The sequence below is a fragment of the Ictidomys tridecemlineatus genome, chromosome 13, assembly GCF_052094955.1.
Source record: "Ictidomys tridecemlineatus isolate mIctTri1 chromosome 13, mIctTri1.hap1, whole genome shotgun sequence".
Lineage (NCBI taxonomy): Eukaryota > Metazoa > Chordata > Mammalia > Rodentia > Sciuridae > Ictidomys > Ictidomys tridecemlineatus.
Window position 1 is genome coordinate 38,735,805 of NC_135489.1, and position 24,950 is coordinate 38,760,754.

The 24,950-nt window shown below is 33.7% G+C and overlaps 1 protein-coding gene across 8 annotated transcripts in view; it reads left to right on the top strand.

Annotated features, from left to right (window-relative positions):
• The window catches only part of Trappc8 (trafficking protein particle complex subunit 8), a 92,241-nt gene that overhangs the window by 28,468 nt on the left and 38,823 nt on the right, over positions 1-24,950 (top strand). For 4 of the 8 annotated variants that reach the window (XM_021734656.3, XM_021734657.3, XM_021734659.3 and 1 more), the window contains 7 exons: positions 1,444-1,549; positions 8,364-8,384; positions 9,261-9,392; positions 18,858-19,082; positions 20,020-20,128; positions 22,838-23,032; positions 23,438-23,568. In XM_021734656.3, the coding sequence (XP_021590331.1) occupies positions 1,444-1,549; positions 8,364-8,384; positions 9,261-9,392; positions 18,858-19,082; positions 20,020-20,128; positions 22,838-23,032; positions 23,438-23,568 (919 nt within the window). The remainder of the gene's footprint in view (positions 1-1,443; positions 1,550-8,363; positions 8,385-9,260; positions 9,393-18,857; positions 19,083-20,019; positions 20,129-22,837; positions 23,033-23,437; positions 23,569-24,950) is intronic. The other 4 variants (XM_013363840.4, XM_005337456.5, XM_005337457.5 and 1 more) reach the window with 2 other exon arrangements.

Sequence of the window (24,950 nt, forward strand, 5' to 3'; positions counted from 1 at the left end):
GGTGCTAAGCAACTAAAACCCTGTCTCTAAATAAAATACAAAATAGGGCTGGGGACATGGGCTCAGTGGTCGAGTTCCCCTAGTTCAATCCTCAGTACCTTCCTCCCCCAAAAAAGGCATGTGCTGTATTACTGAGGTATACCCCCCACCCTTAATTTTTTTTTTCTTTCATGAAGCCATCCTTCTCTCTCCTCAAAACACAATATAAATCAGTTATTGACTGTTTATTCTCTTTTGTATCAGTTTCTACTTTTAATATAGAATTGTGTCCTAGAAATATTTGAATTCTCAGCACTTCACTCTGCTGATACAATGTTTTGTTTTGCTTTTTTTTTGTGTGTGCAAATTTTAAAAAATTGCTTGAATTGACAGATTATTTTAATAAAGTCCTGGACTTGTAGCCATTGGCAAAATGGGTAAGGAATAAAACATAAATAAAAATTATAGTGTTAAGACCCGAGAGATTTTATAAAATTTATTTAAGAAAACTAAGTATTATATATGAGCAATACTGGTAAATAGAAATTAAGTCTTTTTTACTCATTAATAATCTTAGGTATTTATAAATTCTAACCCTATATATAAAAAATTATGTTTTGTAGAAAGTTTATGACAAATCACCACAAATAATTTGAGACTAGTAAATTTTATTCTAAAAATATTGTTCACAGTGGCATTCCATAGTGGGTTTGAGTTAATAAGCTTTGGTTGTTATTTTAAAGTCAAGTAAAATTCTGATATAAGGAATAGAAGTTAAAAGAAAAATTTTTTGCTGTTATTTTCCAAAGAAGGACTCAATCTTGTCATTTCACAGAAAAAATGTTTTCATTTAGTTTATTGTTTTTGAAAATGAATAATCTAATTCTAGACTTCTGATATAGAAGTCCACAAAGAAAAACCAACTGATTAGGTATTTTTACCAAAAAAAAAAAAGAAAAAAAAAAGTTTGACTCGGATCACTCAGGCAACTCTGGTCCTTCGCGGTCTCCAGTTTAAACACATTTCAGTGGTACTACCATAGGGAAAATGTCTAAATAGTCCTATAAGTAGCCAGTAACTAGAGTTTGCAGTGAGAACCAAAAAAAAAACCAAAAACAACAACAACAAAAAATATTGTCGACATGTTTATATTCTTTTGTGTTCAAATCAGTTTTTGTTAACTGGCCATTTGTTCATAGTTACCAAGTAAATTCTAGCTTTTTTACATACAGGAATGGTAATTTTGCATTGTATTCTTACTACAAAAATTTGTGATTAATAAAAGTTAGATGAGTTATGGGAATTCTGTATTTTTTTAATACTTTTTTAATACGTGGGTAATAAGGATGTAGACTGTTTTTACTCATAGTCTGTAATTGTAATCTTTTGCTGAATATATGTTAACTTTGATGTGCTAAGGTATTGTTATTGCTGATATTATTTTTCTCATTTATTTTTCTTTAGGAATATGGTATTGGCTGAAAGATGTGTATTGCTTAGTGCCGAAATTCTAAAAAGCCAAAGCAAATATTCAGAAGCTGCAGCTCTCCTAATACGGTTGACTAGTGAGGTACTGAAACTGTGTAACATTTGATTTAATATACATTATTTTGTAAGCATGTATCTTTTTTCATGAGAAGGTGTACAAAACATAAAATTAGGAGCAGCACATCTTTGGGAGTTATAACATAGTTTTTTAAGTTATTTGTTGAATTAATTTTAAGTATAATTTTTATAAATTGAATTTATTTTATTTAGACATTTTAACTCCACACTGTATTATTATTAACCACAAATATGTATTGGGCATCTCCTATGACTTAGGTTCTATCTTATATGTAATGGTTTTTAAAACAACATGTATGTGCATCATTGCTCAACTTTAAAACAATAGCCACTGAAGAATTTTCAATCTTGTTTACAATTAGTATGAATTTTTTTTTGGTACTGGGTATTGAACCCAGGGGCATTTCACTACGGAACCACATTCCCAGGCCTTTTTATTTTTTATTTTGAAACAGGGTCTCACTGAGTTGCTTAGGGCCTCACTAAGTTGCCGAGGCTGGCTTGGAACTTGTGATCCTCCTACCTCAGCCTCTTGAATCGCTGGGATTATAGGCATGTGCCACCGCACCCGGCTAGTATGAACTTTTAAAGAAAATCATCTTAATTGTTTAAAAAATTTTATTATGAATATTTCAAAACTGAGAAATGTAACCCATTTATAGTTGCTATTGAAGGTTATACAATAGAATTATTGAGTTGCTTTTACCATAGATGTGTAAAGAACGGTAGTATTCTTTCGTAGGTATGGTTAAAGACATTTTGTAGAATACTCAAGAACAAAGGAACATAATCAAATATGTATTTTACCCTTTAAATTATCACTGTTCTGTTTTCACTGTATACAGTTTTAGGACAGTCTTGTTCACAGTTGTGATTTTCATGCTCAACCTATTCCAAATCCTGACTTCTTGAATTTTAGATTAGTTTGGCCACTTTAAAAATGACATATCTACTTAAATGTTTTCAAGACATCTTAAGTTAAAATATCAAGAAATTCAAATTTTTTTTGTGTGTGTGTTTTTTTTTTTTTTAAAGAGAGAGTGAGAGAGGAGAGAGAGAGAGAGAGAGAGAGAATTTTTAATATTTATTTTTTAGTTCTCGGCAGACACAACATCTTTGTTGGTATGTGGTGCTGAGGATCGAACCCGGGCCGCACGCATGCCAGGCGAGCGCGCTACCGCTTGAGCCACATCCCCAGCCCGTGTGTGTGTGTTTTGATGCAGAACTGGGAACAGAACCCAGGGCCTCATGTAGGCTTGCAGTCTAGGTCAATACTTTACCAGTGAACTATCATCTCAGCCCTAAGTTTGAAATTTCATATCTGATGTTATCACCAACAAACTCTGTTAGTTCTAGCAGAAACTGCTTGAAGTACTCCTGTATTCATGCTTCCTGTTAGTAACAGGAAGTGTGTGTGTGGGGGGTGTTTCATTTTCTTAAATATATTTTTGATTTTATCTCAAAATGGTTTACTAATCTCCTACTCCCCCAAGTCCTAGTTCTCATCCTTAATATCTTTTATCTGGACTAGGACTTTTTTCCTTTTGCTTTACTAAATTTACTTGTTCTTCATTAGTCCTTTATTAGTCATGTCTTTCAGATAGTCTTTCCCACTACCGTAGGTCTCCTTTCTGCTCTCTCACATAGTGCTGTAAATCTTGACTTGTTCTGTTGTATTATATTGGAAGTTATATCTAAGATGTTAGCTGCTTGACTGCAAGGAATTGGTCTGCCCTGTATATTTTTATCCCTGGTAACTAACACTTGTCTTGGCACATGGTGCTCTACAAATGTTTGTTGACCTGAATTAGTAAGTCCTTTCTAAGAAGAGGGGTTTGAATGTGTTGCTGTGTTTTTCACACTAGGGATATCAGTGAATATAAAAATTAATGGTCCAGGAGCTTGAATAGAATTTTTTTTTTTAAAGAGAGAGAGACAGAGAGAATTTCAATATTTATTTTTTAGTTATTGGCAGACACAACATCCTTGTTTGTATGTGGTGCTGCACGCATGCCAGGCGAGCGTGCAACCGCTTGAGCCACATCCCCAGCCCGAATATTTTTTTTTCTTGCTTAAATGTTTTTAATTGCCTTTCTACCTGCATATGTAAATAAAATTTCTTTTTTGGATACCGGGGGTTGAACTCAGGGGTACTTGACCACTGAGCCATGCCCCCAGTCCTTTTTTGTATTTTATTTAGAGACATGTCTTACTGAGTTGCTTATTAGTGCCTCTCCATTGCTGAAGCTGGCTTTGAACTCACGATTGATTCTCCTGTCTCAGCCTCTTGAGCCACTGGGATTATAGGCGTGCTCCACTGTGCCCTGCTAAATAAAATTTCTTTAGAGTAAATTCTTCTGCCTGCATTTTAGCCTTGTTATTTTCTGTTGTTCTTTTCAACTCTTTGTTTTCAATTTTTTTTCTCAAGTCCATTTGATTTATTTTGTCATGAAAGTCTAGAAAATGTATCACTGTCATTTATTGCTGTAGGGTAGTAGGTAGGAGCAGGTACTTTGATGCATTTTGCCAGAAGTTGTGATTTACAGTGGCTTGTTCTGCTATAGTTCTCATATTTTCTTGTGACAAAAATAAAGATTACTAGGCATAATGTGTATAAAATTAATATTAAATCTTAACTAGTAATTTATGTAATGGCACACTTTGCTGTGTGTATTTTATTAACTAGAAAGGCTATATTATATCTTGAAAAACATACTTGTCTCAAGAATAGAGAATATAATCATATACTGTCGATATAATTGAATTGCGTTCCCTAAATTTTTGCCAGTACCAAATGACAGTTATAAGACTGGGTGAAAAAGTTGTGCTTTGAGTTGATTTTTTTAGAACTGCAAATTTATGGACAGATTATTGTTTTATGCTTTGGGATTCTCAGAATGGCAGTGCACAGCCTAGTCTAATGGGGAAAAATATATCACGTTTACCACCATGTAGCATAATATATCCAAATTTGGTATTTTGAGACATCCCTACTATCTGTCACTACATTTAAATATCTTACTTTTTTTGTGTGTGTGTGGCACTGGGAATTGAACCCAAGGCTTCACATGTGCCAGGGAAGTGCTTACTACTGAACTATATATTCCGAACTACATTTAAATATGATAAATCAGTTTTAGACATAGTAATGAAAGTGTTTTAGGGGGGGTGCCGAGGATTGAACTCAAGGGTGCTTGGCCACTGAGTCACATTCCCAGCCCTATTTTGTATTTTATTTAGAGCTGGGTCTGAGTTGCTTAGCACCTCACCATTGCTGAGGCTGGCTTTGAACTAGTGATTCTCCTATCTCAGGGTCAGGAGACATAGGATTACAGGCATGTGCTACCATGCCTGGCAGAAGTTTTTTTAAAATAAGTTTTTTTCATCTTGGAAGCATCTGTTCCTGTTGGAAATGGATCAGCTGATAGTACCTTCCCTAGTAACTTCACAATTATGTGAAGAAAAAAAATCTTAAAATATTAGATCCATTATTTGTTTGAAATTTGATTCTATGCAGTAGCTGCAACAGATGCCTTTATCAACTTTTTTTAAAATATATTTTTTAGTTGTAGTTGGACACAATACCTTTATTTTTTATTTGTTTTTATTTTTATGTGGTGCTGAGGATTGAACCCCAGTGCCCTTGCACGTGCTAGGTGAGCGCTCTACTACTGAGCCACAGCTTTAGCCCTCAACTGGTTTTATGGAAATATTTATTGAGGTCTTTTTTTTTAGTCTCTTTTAAAGTTGCTATAATAATGCCATAGACTAGGTAATTTATAAACAGTATGAGTTTATTTGGCTTATCGTTCTGGAAAAAGTGAAGTTCATGGCACTGGTATCTGGTGAGGGTCTTCCTGCTGCCTCATCCCAAGGTGAAAAGCAGAAAGGCAAGGGAGTATGGGAGCAAGAGGAAAAGAGAGGGCTGAATTTACTTTTATGACAAATCTAATTTCCCAGTCACCCATACCTGTGATAATAACATTAATTCATTTATAAGGCCTCTTGTGGCTGAATGACCATTTATTAGGTTCCACATCATATCACTATTGTAGCAAGTATTACATTTTCAACATGTGAACTTAAGGAGATGGGGGATACATTCCAACTATAATAAAGTCTATGCTTCAGATTTTTTTTTCAATGCATATCCTCATATTTTAAGTTACCGTTGCCTTTTCAGATTTTGTTAAAATTATCTCTTGACTGTGGCAAAAATTTTCCTATGCTGAAATTCTTGCCAAAATGATATCACAGGTTTCTTTTTCTTAGTTCCTCACTTTGCACATATGCTAGTCTTACAGATATGAACTATTTTAAAACTTTATTTTTCAATTCATTCAAAGCCTCCACTTTCTAGATAAAATCATCCTTTGTAAATATCCTTTGATTTCTCATCCATCAATATCAACAACAGACTTTTTTTAGGCCCATTTTATCTTTTCAGAACAATGTTTTTACTATTTTGGGTGTCACTATAAGAGAAGCTAATGAAGACTAGAGCTAAAGTGAGATATGAAAGTAGAGTATTCAGCATTGCAAACTGATTCTTTCTCAGTCAATAGTCTGTTGTATGTAAGAGTCAAAATTTTGTTTCAGCTAAATTAATATCTGATGTGAACTTGCAGGTCTCTCTTGAATTGGTTAGTTTTTGAGTGTTAAATTTGAGAATTCTTGGGTTTATTATTGCTAGTTCTCAACTGGATTATATATTAGAATCATCTAAAAACCATCACGGACACCCAGGGCATATTCCTTATTTATTTATAATGAACAGGATTCTTGTCTGTCCTACTTTTGCAGTTTAATGAGGCTTTATAGGAAATTAAAAATAGGTATATATATTTATACTTTCTGTGCACATATTCATATGTTAAGAATAAACATATAGAATTTAAAGAAAAACTGTGAAACTGTTGAAACCTAAACAAAGTTCTGAAATAAAAATGTTAATTAGAGGGAATTACATCTTCTAGATATTAGAATGTATTAATGAGGCTACAGAAGTTAAAACTGTTTCTATTTGATAGGAACAAGACACATTAGTGGTATAGGATTGGAATTTCATACTGCATATGATATCATTTAAAAATCAGTGGAGAAAGCTAGGTTATTTATAAATGGTATTGTGACATCAGACAAACTATTTTGGTTGGATTCCTATTTGTTTTTTATATGATAAAATATAAAAAAGAAACCAGTATAATACAGAAGATACACAACATACACACATGTTATTTATCTTGAAGAAAATACTAAGAGAACATTTTTAAAAATCTGGTAGTGATAATATCCTTTTTTAGTTTGATGCAATATCTTGAAACTATAAAAGCAGAAATAGTGCACTTTACTACAAAAGAGTAAACTCTTTCATGTTAAAACTGGAAAATAATATTTGTAAAATGTATGATAAAAGACTAAAATTGACTAAATATCCAAAGGGCTGTGACAAATATGAAAATCCATTTACAAAAAGATATTAACAGGCAATGCACAGGAAAAATACCAAGGCTCCCTAAATGTATAAAATGATTAATAGCCTTACTATTACAGGAATATATATTAAGGAGCAGAGGTGTCATTTTTCTTTTATTAGACAAAAATTTTTAGAAAGAGATTTTGACTTAGTGAAGTGAAAATGTGAACTCTTGTTGATGAGAGTATATAATGGTACACTTTTTTTGATAGCAGTTTGGCTGCATTGGTCCAAATTTGGAATATATGCATGGCTTTCATTAACTTAGTGGTTCTACTTCCAGAAATCGATCTAGTAAAAATGTTTGAATAATTAATCAAAATGTTTTTATAAAGATACTTATTATTTTTTAGTAACAAAATGAAATAATAATTGGGGCTATATTAAGTTTTGGCACATTTATATAATAGAATACAGTGTAGATTTAAAAGACATGAAAGATGTAGATGTTTTGGAAAGATGATATTAAGTGAATGAACCTAAATATGTATTAAAAATGTGTAGTTTTAAAAAATATATATATTAGGCATATACATATACATATACATATATGGAGAAAGATACACACACACTAAAGCTATGAATAGTTGTTATCTCTGGCAAATGAGATAAAGCATGGGATGGGAAAGAAAGACGTTCACTGTTTTCTTTAAACATTCTTTAGCCGGGCATGGTGGTGCTCGCCTGTAATCCCAGCTACTTGGGAGGCTGAGGCAGGAGGATCACAAGTTCAAGGCCAGCCTCAGCAACTTAGTGAGGCCTTAAGCAACTTAGCAAGGCCTTAAGCAACTTAGTGAGACCCTGTCTCAAAATAAAAATAAATAAACAGATAGATAAATAAATAAATAAAAGGACTGGGCATATGGCTCAGTGGTTAAGTGCCACTGGGTTAAATCCCCAGTAGCACCCTCACCCCCCCACAAAAAATCTTTGAAAAAATATATTTTAATTCTTTTAAAGTAATGATTTTCCTTAAAGTAAAATTTATTCCCAAGATACCCCAAGTCATTCTGATGCAATTTTTTTGTTAAGAATCATTCCTGATTAAGAATCAATTCCTTATTTTTCTACTTAATAGATGGATATTAATTTCTTAGAGAAATCATCTGATTGTTTAGTTTTTTTGATGAGAGGTAATAAGTAATAATAGCTGCCAGTTATTGAATACAATCTAGGTAGATTCCTCAAATGTGATTAAACTCTAATATTTTAGGATTGCTACAGAGCTAGTTTATAATAATGATCTGTGAACACTTTTTGATGTAACTATAATTTGTTTAAATTATTGCATTTAAAGTCAATGTTTTCTGTTTTCAACTTTCCCTGGGGAAAATAATGGCAGCAGAGCACATGGAAGGGCATGGTAAGTTCAGCTTGAGAATAGCTGAAAACCTAGAGAAAGTTTCGGTGAAAACGTTGTTGATACTGAATCAGCAACCTTCAGCACTTTCTCAGTTCTTTATAAAGTGATGACTTATTTAAAAGGTTGTTTTTATATAGTGATTATGTTAATATAGTGTGCAGTTTTTGTAGTCATTGTGTTTGTAAGGGTCAGTTGAAGCAGAAACTGATTTGAGTTGTACTATTTGCTAATGTATGATTGGTAGGTGAAGAGAGACTATTTGAAGATCTTCATGACTTTTTAATGAAAAGCAGTCATTTAACCCTCTCAAATTATAGCAAAAATTGAGGATTCCTTTAAATACAAGAAAACTACAGAGAATAAAATAGTAGATAAGATTATTTTGTAATCTGTGCACATTCATTTGTATCTTTTTTTATCTTGGATAGATAGAAATATGCCATTAGAAGTCACAGACTAATTTCTGGAAGAAATTAGAGTGATCTAAGTCCATTTTTTCTATGCTTTTGTTATTTTACTTTGTATTTAACCAGTATAGCTGTATTAAATTCCCAGTTTCTGCCCCCTTTTTGGGGGCATTTGGGAAGAGATTACAGTTCTTCAGAGATTTGTTACATGGTACAGATTATTATCAGGCATCTGCTTATGCAAAGCAAAATAATTTATGGTGAAAGTTTTGGGTTTTGGCTTTTTAGTGAAATTTGTGCTTTTTGGAAGAAAACAAACAAAATTGATTTGCCCCTTTATCTCTGTCCTCATATATTCTTAAGTTAAATTTTGGATATGCTATTTGCTAAGAACGTAAATGCTTGTTTTTTAACCAGTTATCTTTTAATTTTGTGAAACTAACCATTGTTTCTTCTAAACATTCAATAGGATTCTGATCTTCGAAGTGCACTTCTTTTGGAACAGGCAGCACATTGCTTTATAAACATGAAGAGTCCCATGGTTAGAAAATATGCGTTTCATATGATATTGGCAGGCCATCGGTTTAGTAAAGCAGGACAGGTGAGTGTATTTTATTTAAAATGAAAAGGTTCTATTTATTTATTTTAAAACATGTCATTTGTCAATTTTTTATGATTTAAAATTAATCGTAAAAGCTGAAATAAAACTTTGTTCTGAATTATTCTGTTGGTAAAAGTATAGCATTTGGGGCTGGAGCTACAGTTCAGTGGTAGAACACTTACCTTGAAGGTGTGAGGCCTGGGTTCGATCCTCAGCACCACATAAAAATAAACAAATAAATAAATAAAGATATCATGTCTATCTACAATTAAAAAAAAAAAGTATGGGTTTGGATTTAGACAAATATGGGCTTAGATCTTATTCTGTTCACAGTTTGACTTTGGCCAAGTTGCTTATCTTCTCTGAACCTGTTATTTTATTTATAAAATTTTGCAGTTTTACCCAAATTTTTAATGAGGTAAATGAAATTGTATATGTTAAGGGCCAGATACACTGTGCATTCAAGAAGGGCTGAATGTTCCCTACTTGAACCTCTGGTCTTCTCTTGTATTTGAGAATGCTTTATAATGGTTATTGACTAAATTTCTAATGTGTAGAGTTCTGTTTCTTGTCTCTCAAAGCATTTGAGTTGGAGGGATCTTTATTTATACTGAGAGATTTCTATATCCCTAGTTAGAGAGAGCTTTGCTGGAGAGTGAGCAGCATTGAGATAATGGTTTACTATAAGTATAAATAGAGATGCATACTGAATAATAATCTCTATATTACAGGAACTAGAAATTGAACATATACCCATAAAATCAACATGGTGTTGCCTTTTAAGGAGTTTTCCATCTAGTAGAGGGGAATAGGATTTTTAAAAATTTAGTTAATACTGTAAGTTTTTGTTGGTACTGGGGATTGCATTCAGGGACTCACATGTGTTAGGTAAATGCTCTACCACTGAGTTACATTCTCAGTCTTAATATGTTTTAATGAACATACTTAACATTTTTATAAGTCTTTGCTAACAAAACTTGCCAGTGCTGTAAATGTTATTTCAAAGGTACAAAGAGGGCTGGGATTGTGGCTTAGTGTTAGAGTACTTGCCTAGCATATATGAGGCCCTGAGTTCAATCCTCAGCATCACATAAAAATAAACAAACAAAGGTATTTTGTCAATGTACAATTAAAATATATTATATTTAAAAAAGGTGCGAAGAAAGATATTTAAAAATTCCTCTCAATTTAATGTGAAAGTTTTCTCTCTCTTTTTTTTTTTTTACTTTGTACTAGGGATTGAACCAGGTCACTTCACCACTGACCTATATACTCAGTCTTTTTTATTTTAAGATGGTCTTACTAAGTTGCTGAGACTCTCACTATGTTGTGGAGGCTGGTCTTGAAATTGGAATCATCCCTCCTCAGCCTCCCAAGTTGCTAGAACTACAGGTGTACACAAAAAACTTGGCAAATTTTTCTGATTTTTAGTAAGCAACATTTTTTTTTTTTTTGGTACCAGGGATTGAACCAGAGATACTTAACCACTGAATCACATCCTCATCCCCCCCTTTTAAAAAATATTTATTTTTTACTTGTAGTTGGATACAATACCTTTATTTATTTATTTATTTTTATGTGGTAGTGAGGATCAAACCCAGGTCCTTGCACCTGCTATACAAGTGCTCTATGCTAGAGCCATCACCCTAGCCATCAGCCCTTTTTTATATTTATTTAGAGACACATCTCACTGAGTTGCTTAGGCCCTCACTGAATTGCTGAGGTTGTCTTTGAACTTGCATTGCTCCTGCCTCAGCTTTCTGAGGTGCTGGGATTACAGGCATGTGCTACCATGCCCAGCAATAAACAACATTTTTATATTGGGCTCCTCCTCTGTTTTTGGAATATGTGAAAAAGTAGGAAATATGTGGACTTATTGTATTTAAATAAAAAACCTTTAAAATGTTTGCATAAAAATCAATTTTATAATAATTGATATACTTCATCAATTAGAATTTCTCAGACTCTAAAGTGGGGAAAAAACGTTAAAAACAAACAAACTTATTTTTCATGATCCTACTTCCATAATAAGTGAAAATGCCTCTGAAACACGTAGTAAGTGAAAATGCTTCTGAAATACAATCTACTGTTTGTCTTTGAAACTTTTGTATTTTAAAAATGATGAATTAATAATATTAAGCATGTAATCTTTGTTTAGGAAAAATATGTCTTTTTCTATGTATGCGTCCACTTTTGTGAATATTTTTACTTGTGAGAATCGTAGTGTCATTGGAACTCTAAACAGTTGCTTGTTTTTATCTTCTCAAATTATAGGGTTTGTTGCTTCTAGGAAATGCCTAGCAAGTTAAAATGCTACATTTGTGTAGGTTGAGATATTTTGCTATGTGACTTTATAATATCTAACTGTAGTTACCTTACCCTGTCGAGTTAATGATTCCAAGTTGTCTGGGTTTGTTGTTTTATGCCACACTGTATACTCCAAACCCAGAAAAACTCTTTCAAAGACAGTCTGTGGAATCTGAGAGTATGACTAGGAATAAGGATCTGCTGGATTAGCCAATGTCTGCCCTATTGAAGTTAGTCAAGAACATTATTTTCCATAGAAGACAGAGCACATGGATTACATAATTTTGACTAAGACCATCTTATTTCTGAGAAACACTAACTTTTTATATTTCTGCTGAAAATCCAGGGTGTGTAGGTAGGCATAAGTGAGGAGGAGAGAAGAGATTACCTAGTAACGCCATTTCTCTTAGTCCTATCTCTGCTTGAATTCCTTGTCTTGCTCAAGGACTGGTTATTCTGAGTATTAGCAAGTCTGGGTGTTTTAAAAAAGAGAACAGGCATTATGAAAGTTTATAGTCAGTGAAAAATGTTTAGGAAAGTGCTGAGGAAGGTGGATATGATATTTTAAGTATAACCTGGATTATTTTACTTTCTGTTTTTACTTTAAAAGATAGATTTTAAGACCAGTGCTGTGGCGCACACCTGTAATTCCAGTGGCTTGCAAGGCTGAGGCAGGAGGATTGTGAGTTCAAAGCCAGCCTCAGCAAAAGTGAGGTGCTAAGGAACTCAGTGAAACCCTGTCTCTAAATAAAATGCAAAATAGGGCTGGGGATATGGCTCAGTGCTTGAGTTCCCCAGAGTTCAATCTCCAGTAAACTCCCTGCCTCCTACCAAAAAATAAAGACAGATTTTAAATCTTTTTTTTTTTTAATATTTATTCTTAAGTTTTAGGTGGACACAGTATCTTTATTTTACATTTATATGGTGCTAAGGATTGAGCCCAGTGCCTCCTGCATGCTAGGTGGGCACTCTACCACAACCCCAGCTCCAGATTTTAAACCTTTATTTAAAAATTTTAAATCTTTTTAGATACTTTTCCAAGAAATCTTAAAAAATGCACTTGAACTGGACACTTAGGCATTTTCAGTTGTTTTCTATGTCAGTGTTTACAATTGTGTTGCTTTACCAAATGCTCATAGAGATTAGCTTGTTTTTTTCTCCCAAGAAATATTATTTAAAAATTAGTTTGAAACAATTTCAAACTTAGAAAAAAATTGCAAGTTCAGTTCAGAAATTGTTTATCTGCACCAAATCAAGAAATTGGCAATGATATGGTGCTCCTGTCTAATCCTCAGACCCCATTTATGGTTTTTTAAAAATATGTTTTTTAGTTGTAGATGAACACAACACCTTTATTTTATTTATTTTTATGTGGTGCTGAGGATCAAACCCAGTGCCCCACTCATGCTAGGCAAACGCTCTACCACTGAGCTACAGCCCTAGCCCCCCCATTCATGTTTTGATCATTGTACCACAAGTATCCTTTACTAAAAGACATAGAATCTTTTGTCCTTTTTTACTCAAAGAATTCCTTAACTTCATGAACTTGTCATTTTTGAAGATCATAGGTCAATTTTGTAGCATGTCCATCAAATTAGGTTTTCCTGGTTTTTTTTTTTCATTAGATTCATTTCAAGTGGGAATCTTTATGGAAATGTCACAAAAGAGACACTATTTTGAATGCTATCAGGTGGCAGGTGATTTGGCTTTGATTTCATTAACAATCCAATCAGTATTTCTTAAAAAGCCCACAAAGACATCTCTGACTATAATTAGTACAAAGTTTTTAATTCCAGTTTTGAAAAGCAGTAAATACAAGAGTGTGCTGTGAGCCAGATGCAGTGACACACACCTATAGTCTCAACTTGGGAGGCTGAGGCAGGAGCATGGCAAGTTTGAGGCTAACCTTGGTGATGTAGACCCTGTCTCAAAATTTTAAAAGATGAAAAGGACTGGGGATGTAGCTCAGTGGTACAGTATCACTGGGGTTAAATCCTCACTACCACCTCCCTTGCTCTCAAAAAAAAAATTTATACACATACACATACTCTGAAACAAAGATTTAGTGGACAGAAGCCTCTTCTTGTTACCAAATCTCATTTGATATGAAGTCTTGTTGTGTTGCTTAGGCTGGCCTCAAACTCATGATCCTTCTGTCTCAGCCTTCCAAGTAGCTGGGATCATATAGGTATGCAACTGTGCCAGACTTCCATTGTTTTAAACGAAGGTTCTCTCAATTCAAAGGGTAGCAGTAATGGATAATTAATACCAAATATTTACTCTTGGTTGTTATGGGGTGCAGTGATAGGCAAAAGAAAAGAATACCAAAGTGTCACTACAAACACTAAAACAGTAGTGTAAAAGTGTGTGTGAGTGTGTGTGTGTTTGTGTATACACACACATTTACACTGTGTATTTGTAGTTGCAGCACAGACTAGGTATTTCCACTAAGCCTAATGCAGTGATATAAAGAGGGATAGTCATAGTAGAATTAGATTTCATAAGGTAATAGTTACAAGCTGGCATCCCTGACCCTAATCTATGATTCCATATGCTTCTGCTCTGGAGATTTCTGGTGTTTTCCACAAAGTTTGTATCATGCCTGATATCTTAGATTTCTTGTCTTCAGTCAGACAAAGCAGGTGCTTCCTTGCTTTAGGACTTCTGTGTTTTTAGGCTACACTTGTTTCCTTCTTTTCTCTCTCTTTTCCTTTGGTTCTCACAAAGTGGGCTGCTCTGGGAGAGCAGGCTGGCACTTCAGTGTAACCCAGGTACCTTTCTCTTTGGTTGCTTCTTTTTCTGATCACTTTTCTTCATGTGTTTCAGGAAGCTATCTTGGCTTTTAAGAGTGCTTAATATGCTCTCTATATACATTTTCTTGGCAATAATTTTGCCTTTAGTTTACTTGTTTACAACAGTTTCTGCTTCATGTTGGATGTCATTGTAGATGTTTCCAGTTTTGCCTTGGTATCATTTGTGGGACATTCAGTTTTGAATAGCTTTCATTCCCTTGGTGTCTACAATATTACCTTTTTTTTTTTTTAAACTTTTCTTTCTTTATTTTTTTGAGAATTTTAATATGTATTTTTTTTTTAGTTTTTGGCAGACACACATCTTTGTTTGTATGTGGTGCTGAGGATCGAACCTGGGCTGCACGCATGCCAGGCGAGTGTGCTACCGCTTGAGCCACATCCCCAGCCCAAAACTTTTCTTTTTTAAAAAAATTTGTTTTAGTTACACATGACAGTACAATGATCTTGACATATCATACATTTGAATCAGATGGGGTATAATTTCTCATTTTTCTGAGTGTACAGGTTGCAGAATTACATTGGTCAAGCAGTCACGTATATACCCACAGCAATAATAATGTCTATTTTTTTCTGCTGTCCTTCCCTTCCCCACTTCCCCTCCCCTCCCCTCCCATCACTTCTCTCTACCCAATCTAATGTGACCCACTTCTTCCTCCCCCCCTCACATCTTCATACCTGTATTCTGTATAACGAAGGGGGTCTCCTTCTCTCTTCCATGCAATTCCCATTCTTCCTCCCTTTCCCTCCCACCTCTCTTCCCTACCTAGAGGTAATTTTCTTCTCATGCTCTTCCTCCTTACCCCATTTTGAGTCACCTCCCTTATATCAGAGAAGACATTCGGCATTTGTTTTTTGGGGGGGATTGGCTAACTTCACTTAGCATAATCTGCTCTAATGCCATCCATTTCCCTGCAAATGCCATGATCTTGTTACTTTTTAGTGCTGAGTAATAATTCCATTGTGTATAAACGCCACTTTTTTTTATCCATTCATCCATTGAAGGGCCTCTAGGTTGGCTCCACAGTCTAGCTATTGTGAATTGTGCTGCTATAAACATTGATGTGGCTGTGTCCCTGTAGTATGCCGTTTTTAGGACTTTTGAGTATAGTCCGAGAAGAGGAATAGGTGGGTCAAATGGTGGTTCCATTCCCAGTTTTCCAAGGAATCTCCATACTGCTTTTCAAATTGGCTGCACCAATTTGCAGTCACACCAGCAATGTATAAGTGCACCATTTCCCCCCATCCTTGCCAGCACTTGTTGTTTGACTTCATAACGGCTGCCATTCTTACTGGAGTGAGATGGTATCTTAGAGTAGTTTTAATTTGCATTTCTCTGATTGCTAGCGATGGTGAGCATTTTTTTTTTTTGTGTGTGTGTATTTGTTGATTAATTGTATATCCTCTTCTGAGAAGTGTCTGTTCAGGTCCTTGGCCCATTTGTTGATTGGGTTATTTGTTTTTTTGTTGTTTAACTTTTTGAGTTCTTTGTATATCCTAGAGATTAGAGCTCTATCTGATGTGTGAGGGGTAAAAATTTGTTCCCAGGATGTAGGCTCCCTATTCACTTCACATATTATTTCTCTTGCTGAGAAAAAAACTTTTTAGTTTGAATTTATCCCATTTGTTGATTCTTGGTTTTAATTCTTGTGCTGAAGGTGTCTTATTAAGGAACTTGGGATCTAACCCCACGTAATAGAGATTGGGGCATACTTTTTCTTCTATAAGACGCAGAGTCACTGATATGATTCCTAGATCCTTGATCCATTTTAAATTAACTTTTGTGCATGGTGAGAGCTAGAGATTCAATTTCATTTTATTGCATATGGATTTCCAGTTCTCCCAGCACCATTTGTTGAAGATGCTATCCTTTGTCTAATATAAGGTAGTTGCAATTTTGTGGATTGGTCTCTGTGTCCTCTATTCTGTACCATTGGTCTACCAGCCTATTTAGGTGCCAGTACCTTGCTGTTTTTGTTACTATTGCTCTGTAGTATAGCTTAAGATCTGCAATAGCAATACCACCTGTTTCACTCTTCTTGCTTAGAATTGCTTTAGCTAATCTGGGTCTCTTATTCCAGATGAATTTCATAATTGCTTTTTCTATTTCTGTGAGGAATGCTGTTGGGATTTTGATCGTAATCACGTTAAATCTGTAGAGTGCTTTTGGTAATATGGCCATTTAAATAATATTAATTCTGCCTATCCATGAGCAAGGTATATCTTTCCCTCTTCTAAGGTCTTCTTCTATTTCTCTCTTTAGGGTTCTATAGTTTTCATTGTATAGATCTTTCACCTCTTTTGTTAAGTTGATTCCCAAGTATTTTATTTTTTTTGAGGATATTGTGAATGGGGTAGTTTTCCTCATTTCCATTTCAGAGGACTTGTCACTGAACAATATCACCTTTGCTGTAGATTCATATGTATGTGGCCAAAGAAATAAATCCATGTTTTCTTAAAGGCCTAGAGAATGTATTTCAGGTACCTCTTTCTTTTTGTGTTTATCTTTTTGGTGAGTTACTGAAAGATGGTGGTTCTGGTTAAAAGGTTCTTTAGAGTTGTTCACACCTCCACCCCACCCCTTAATTTTGATTTTCATCTGAGATTCCTGATATTGAAAACCAGCCTTCAGCTTTGTAATCCTCTTTCTTTTTTCTAAAATCACAAGATTCTTTTGCTGAAGCATCTTCAAAGTGGCCACTTTATTCATTCACTGGGTGGTGATGGCAGGGTGATTGGTACCTGATGAGTCCAGAGCCAGATCTGGAGAAAAGCTCTCCATTGTCACTGATGAAACTTGGGTTTTTTTCTTTGAGATTTTATTTTTATGTAAAGATATGGCAAGTCTTTTCTGATTTTCTGTTAAAATGGCTGCTATACTCTATTAAAATCTTTTCTTGATGCTTTCCTGCTTTTCAAGCTTGCTTGCTTTTTTTTTTTTTTCCAGGTATTGATTGAACCCAGGGGTGCTTTACTACTGAGACACATCCCCAGCTCTCATTAAGTTACTGGGGGGGGCGGTGTCTCGATAAGTTGCTGAGGGTGTCCTTGAATTTGCTATCATCCTGCCTCAGACTCCCAAGTGTCTGTGATTATAGGTGTACACCATTGTGTCCAGTGCTTTCTGAAAGTTCTCTGTAGTATGTATGGTCAATGCAAATTTTCACCTCCTGATTTTTTATTATCTTTTCTATGAAGCATACTGTTGTACTCCTGTAAGAATGTGGTTATATGTACCTCTCTTGTGTGTATGGTGACATTTATTGCCATAAATGTTGCAGTTTTACTGTAATACTTACAGATTTTGGCATTCTGCACTATTTCCGTTCTGAGCACATTTCTTGTGTAGCATATAGTCGGTTTTAAAACCTTGCTGTTCTCAGTATTGCAGTAGGTGTGCTGAACAACAGGGTGTACACATTAATCCTTGTAGAGACCACCTTGAATAGGAACCTGTGCTGTCATCTGATGCTGGCAGAAAACCCCGCCATGTCATGCCTAAGCAGTGTTCACTGTGCTGCTGACCTAGTCCACTGTTTGAAAGGTATAGTGCACTACCTCATGGTTGTCAGGGCACTGGCCAGTGAGTTATGGTTGGCAGGCTGGTGAGGGTCAGCATGTCAGGGCTGATATGTGAATTTTAATATAAAAAAGTAAAGTTTACTTATATTTCATGTAAATCTCTATGTGACATGGCATATGTGGCCACATAAATTAAATGCATATTTTTGGTTTAGCCAAGTTTAGCGTTTTTTCAGTTGATAGAAAAGAAAGTTCTTTGAAAATATAGTACACTATGAGAACTGATTTTCACATAATACTAACAAAATCTACCTATCTTAGATGTTGAAAACTGTTAGTTTGGATAGGCCCTGCCTTCCAGAAAGAATTTGAAATAAATAAAGCAAAATTGAGAACTGAACATTTTCTTCTAAAGTTTACCTTTTTGTTTTTTTGTGGTGCTGGGGATTGAACCTAGGGCCTTGTGCATGCAAGGCCCAATTGAGCTATATCCCCAACCCTAAAGTTGACCTTTTAAGATGCCGCTCAGAGAAGTAGTGAGTAGAGGTCAGACTGGTCTTCCTTTCTCTTTCTTCATCCCTACACCTCTGCACCATAAACATACCCACTCACACACCCTTCGGATGACTGAGGAATCTTTATATTCCATATGTGATTGTATAATTTTGAAGAGGTTATCATAAATACTAGTTTTATTTTCTCTCACATCCTATTCTCTATTAGAGAAAGAACCACTTACTTAATTTTGTATACATGTGTGTGAGATTTATTTTATCTGGTCCAAGACAAATATGGATTGTACTTTGTTTTCTTTGTTTTCTTACAGAAGAAGCATGCTTTACGCTGCTATTGTCAAGCCATGCAAGTTTATAAAGGAAAAGGCTGGTCTCTTGCAGAGGATCACATTAACTTCACTATTGGGCGCCAGTCCTATACACTTAGGCAACTGGATAATGCTGTGTCTGCTTTCAGGCATATTTTAATCAATGAGAGTAAACAATCTGCTGTTCAACAAGGGGCCTTCCTTAGAGAATATCTTTATGTTTACAAGGTAAATACTGTTTCAGGAATAGATATTAAAATTATATTGAAGTTGTTTTCAGCAAAAAAGCACATTCAGCTGTCTTCTAGAAGTATAATAAAATGGTCTTGTTAGAGTATATATAATTATCCGTCTTAATATAGTTATGGCAGGCTAGGTTTCTTATTCAGACATCAGTTCAGTGTCCCTTTCAGAGTTTTTAAGAGAGAATTTTATATTTCTGTAAACATTTCGATTTGTAACTATTGAAATATTTAAAAAGAAAAGATGCCACAAGCCTTCTTGACTGTTTCTTCATCCTGTTTTTATAGAACCTCAATCAATTTTACAATAGTGGATTCTCTTAAAATCCTTTGAAAATACACATTTCTTTCGTTTCCTTATGAAAGATGAGGAGGAATGGATCTGTGAGAAGTAAACAAGCTATTACGGCATAACCTAGAAAAATTAATAGGAAGAAAAAATATTTCACTGAGGCAAGAGCATAGAACATATAAATATAAAGCATTGTTTTATGGAAGAATAGGAAGTTGTAATTTCCCCCCCTAAGGCCTGTAAATAATTATTTTATTTATCTGATATAAAATGACTACTCTGTTAGACTGCATTAATTTGAAATCATTTATATTGGAATTTTGGCAGATAGAATGCTAAAATGAGTCATAAGAAGTAAAATACATACCAAAATAACATTTGAAAGTGTAATATCAAAAGGGAACTAGCTAGCTAAGTAAACTTAGGAAGATCTTTGAAGGCAGAATAAGTGATATTTGAAGTTATTCTCAGTTATAAAATGTATGACTCTGACATTAAAACTAGTAATTATATGTCTTAATATTTTGCTTACATGTTTTTAATATCTAACACATTAAAAATGAAACATATGTGAAGAAAGTATAGTTTTCTTAAAAACTATTCTTTTTTCTTTATTTTGTATTTCTCCCAGAATGTAAGTCAGCTATCACCAGATGGTCCTTTACCACAACTTCCTTTACCATATATTAACAGTTCAGCAACACGGGTTTTTTTTGGCCATGACAGACGACCAGCAGATGGTTAGTAAAATTTTATTTGGTCTAAGTTATCTAATGAATATTTTTCTAAAGTTTCCTTTCTTCATTTAAAGAAATGTTATGTAGTTGAATATTTTAAAATAAATAACTTTATACAACTTTATCAGTTGTCCTGTCTTCTGACAATAACAACTACTTCATTGTTATTTTTTAACTTTAAAAACTAAAAACAACAAAAAAATTATAATTACAACAACTTCTCTCACATGGAAAGTACTTATGTTATATAATCTTGGTAAGCATTTTTGGTGTGAGATATTTCATTCAGTGTATATAAAGATTTAAAGTACTTTAACATTGTCTAGTTATATAGATTATTTCCATCTTTTTGCTTATATAAAATTGTGTTGTGATGAGCATCTTTGTATAAAACTTGTTTAACTGTTCATTGTGAAAAATTTCAAATGTACACAGAAGTATGTAACAGTTCTTGTCTTAAGACTTCAAAAAATATATAGGATTATATTATTTCCTAGGATTGAGCCTTGGAGTGGCACTCCTGGACCAAAAGTGTAAAACGTTACTATTAAGGTTCTTGATGTACATTGACATAAACTTTGTAATCCTAAATATTCTTATATTGAGCTTAATATTTCTCCTTGAAATCTAATTTAGTGTTCTTAAAAAATATTTATTGTGTTCATAGCCACTCTTTAAATTTTTTTTATTTTTTATTTTTTGGTACTAGGGATTGATCTTAGTAGTGCTTTACTACTGAGCTACATCCCCAGGCCTTTTTATTTTTAATTTTGAGACAAGGTCTTGCTAAATTGCTTAGAACCTTACTAAGTTGCTGAGACTGGCATTGAACTTGCAAGCCTCCTGCCTCAGCCTCCCAAGTCACTGGGATTATAGGTTAGTGCTACTGTGCCTGGCTTTATTGTTTTTATTTTTTATTTTAATTTGTTATATATGTCAGCAGAATGCATTACAATTCATATTACACATATAGAGCACAATTTTTCATATCTCTGGTTGTATACAAACTATATTCACACCATTCGTGTACTTAAGGTAATGATATCCATCTCATTCCACCATCTTTCTACCCCTCCCCTTTGCTCTATCTAGAGTTCATCTAATCCTCCCATGCTCCCCCTCCCAACCCCACTATGAATCAGCCTCCTTGTATCAGAGAAAACATTCAGCATTTGGTTTTTGGGATTGGCTAACTTCGCTCAGCATTATATTCTCCAACTGCAAATGCCATGATTTTATTCTCTTTTATTGCTGAGCAATATTCCATTGTGTATATATACCACTTTTTTTAATCCATTCATCTACTAAAGAGTATCTAGGTTAGTTCCACAGTTTAGCTATTGTGAATTGTGCTGCAATAAACATTCATGTGGCTGTGTCCCTGTAGTGTACTGTTTTTAAGTCCTTTGGGTATAGACCAAAGAGTGGGATAGCTGGTTCAAATGGTGATTCCATTCCAAGTTTTCCAAGGAATCTCCATACTGTTTTCCAGATTGTCTGCACCATTTTGCAGTCCCACCATCAATATATGTGTGTGTCTTTCCCCCCACATCCTTGCTAACACTTATTGTTGTTTGACTTTATAATAGCTGCTATTCTGACTGGAATGAGCTGAAATCTTGGTTTTGATTTGGATTTCTCTAATTGCTAGAGATGTTGAACATGTTTTCATATATTTATTGATTAATTGTATATCATATTCTGAGAAGTGTCTGTTCAGTTCTTTGGCCCATTTATTGATTGGGTTTTTTTTTTTTTTTTTTTTTTTTTTTTTTGGTGTTTAGCTTTTTGAGTTCTTTATATACCTTAGAGGCTAGTGCTCTATCTGATGTGCAAGTTGTAAAAATTTGGTCCCATTCTGTAGGCTCTCTATTCACCTCACAGATTGTTTTTTTTTTTTTTTTTTTTGCTTAGAAGAAGCTTGGCTTTATTGTTTTTAATAGCAAAAAAGTGAAACTAAAATTCCTAATAGCAGAGAACAAATTATTATATTTTGGTATTTTTACATAATGGATTTATGCTTCAGGATAAGAGTGAACTAATTGTATATGTTTCAATGTGGATATGAAAAATTTATTTATAAATGTCAATATGTGTATAAAAAAATTTGTAAATTTGGGTATGCAAAAATATATTTACTGTAAATTTCAAATATGCAAACCAATTCTATTCATTGTTTATATTTAGTCTCATGTGAGAATAATAGATTTTAACTTAAGAATAGCTCTGGGAAGAAGTTACGCCAGTGGGAGTGAGGAAGAGTAATTGGATTTGGGGGGATTGCAGAGAGGACATCAGCTATATCTTCAATGTTCATTTTATAAAAAAAATCAGGATAATGTGACAAAAGTTGACATTTATTACATTTCAGAATGTAAGTATTTGCTACATTATTTTTCATTCCTTTTCTATATTGTTTGAAATATTTCATAAAGAAATTGTTCATGGTAGATAAGGAAAATACTTTCAGAGTCAAGAGAAAAATAATGTTGTCAACAAAGTTCCAGTTAAGTTATAGTTAATAAGAGAATATTTTATTTGCTTAGAGAAATAGAAATAGGCAAGAGTGAATGCATACATATTTTATTTGGATACTCTTGATTTTTATTTGAAGTGTATTTTGTTTGAGGACATTCACAAACATATACTTCATTAATTTGCATTTCATGAACATATTTAATGGTGACTTTTTTCTTTCTTTTTTTTTTTTAGGTGAAAAGCAAGCAGCTACTCATGTAAGTCTTGATCAAGAATATGACTCTGAATCCTCTCAGCAGTGGCGAGAACTTGAAGAGCAAGTTGTGGCTGTGGTTAACAAAGGAATAATTCCGTCCAGTTTCTATCCCACACAATATTGTTTGAACAGTTATTCGGATAACTCCAGATTTCCACTTGCAGTTGTGGAAGGTGATATGCTTCAATTTTATTTTTGGTTTTTTGTTTGTTTGTTTTACTTAAAGCAGATTCAAGATAATTTACTGTATGCCATACATTTCCAGAGGCTGAGGATGCAAAGATAAATTAAAAACCAGTAGTTTTCTGAGTTGCATTTATAAAATCAGTGAGGGCTCTAATATAGGTATATGCAATGTGATGCTAGGATATAGAAGAGGAAATGACATCCTTTAGTAGAGAGAAATTGGAAAACTCTTTTAGAAGAGGTAATTTAAAAACTGAATCCTGAATAAATGGAGCTTTATAAACTAGAGGACAGTCTAGGCAGAAATGAAAGCAAGGTCTGTTTAGAACTTTAAAGCTTAGAGTGAGGGGCGAGATTTATTAAAGTTATTAATGTAGGTCTTTCTTTCATAGAACCAATTACAGTGGAAGTGGCTTTTAGAAACCCTTTGAAGGTTCCACTTTTGTTGACTGATTTGTCATTACTTTGGAAGTTTCAGCCTAAAGATTTCAGTGGAAAGGATAATGAAGAAGTTAAAGAACTAGTAAGTTATTAAAAGGTATTTGTAATAAGTACATTTCAGTTATAGTCTGACAGATGCCATAATAATATTTCTCCTCCTTCTGTTATGTGAGTTTTACACAATCTTTTTTTGCTTATTTTTTCTTTGTTTTAAAAATTTGTATGTGCTAGTGTTGAAAACTGAGAATACAGAACTACATAAGATATAAAAGTAAAACTGTATATTTTTAATATTTAGAAATAACCAACTTTTAACATTTTGCTGTCATTTCAGTCATTTCCATTTGTATCTTTTTGGCTTGGATTTGGAATTTCCTTATACGTGTTGCTTTTTTCATTCTATTCATTTTCTGATTTTCAAACATCTGAATATTTTATTTTTACATAATTATTCAATATGTGTATTAAAAAGTTTACACTATAAGTTTAAATATGGGTATGAAAAAATTCATTTACTATAAATTTCAAATATACAAACCAATTCTATTCATTGTTTATATTTAGTCTCATGTGAGAATGATAGATTTTAACTTCAGAATAGCTCTGGGAAGAGCTATACCTATGAATCATCCATCATCTATGTATCCTCCTGTTATCTGTAGTTGTTTTGGAGGTTTCTGTTTGTATATTATCAAAATAGTTCAGTGGTTATTTTTTATTTTTTTAATGGGGTGCTGGGATTAAACCCAGGACCTCTTGTATGCTAGGCAAGCTATCACTGAACTACACCCCTACCCCCTGTGATGAATATTTTTGTGCATAACTTCTTAACCTTCAGAATATTTCTGTAAAAAAGATTTCTAGGTGCAAAGTTATAAGAGTTTTAGGAAATACATATTTTAATTCTCGATTTTGCAAAAGGTCATATCGACAAGCTTCTCATTTGCAGCATGTGGCGTTGGGTGTCTCATTTTTGCAGCACTGATTATTATTATTTACAAAAAAACTTGGTTGATCTGATAAAAATATCATCTTACTAATTTATTATCCATTTCATTGCTTTCCAGTGAAGTCAGTTATTGTATTTGTATTTCCTATTTTCTGCATTGTCCATTTAATAAGTTTCATATATATATATATATATATATATATATATTTATCTTTTTCTTTTATATTCATGTCTATGATAAACCTTTTGTATATATTGTACTAAGGTTTGGACTCAGGGACACTCGGCTACTGAGTCACATCCCTAGCCCTATTTTGTATTTCATTTAGAGACAGGGTCTTACTGAGAGTTTTAGTGTTTCACCATTTCTGAGGCTGGCTTTGAATTCAGAATCCTCCTGTTTCGGCCTTCCGAACCTTTTTAATGCAGGAATGATTTGAACAAATGATTTTTGTTACCAGCTGATTGTAACAAATAACTTAGACGTGTGTGTGTATGTGTATGTGTGTGTGTTT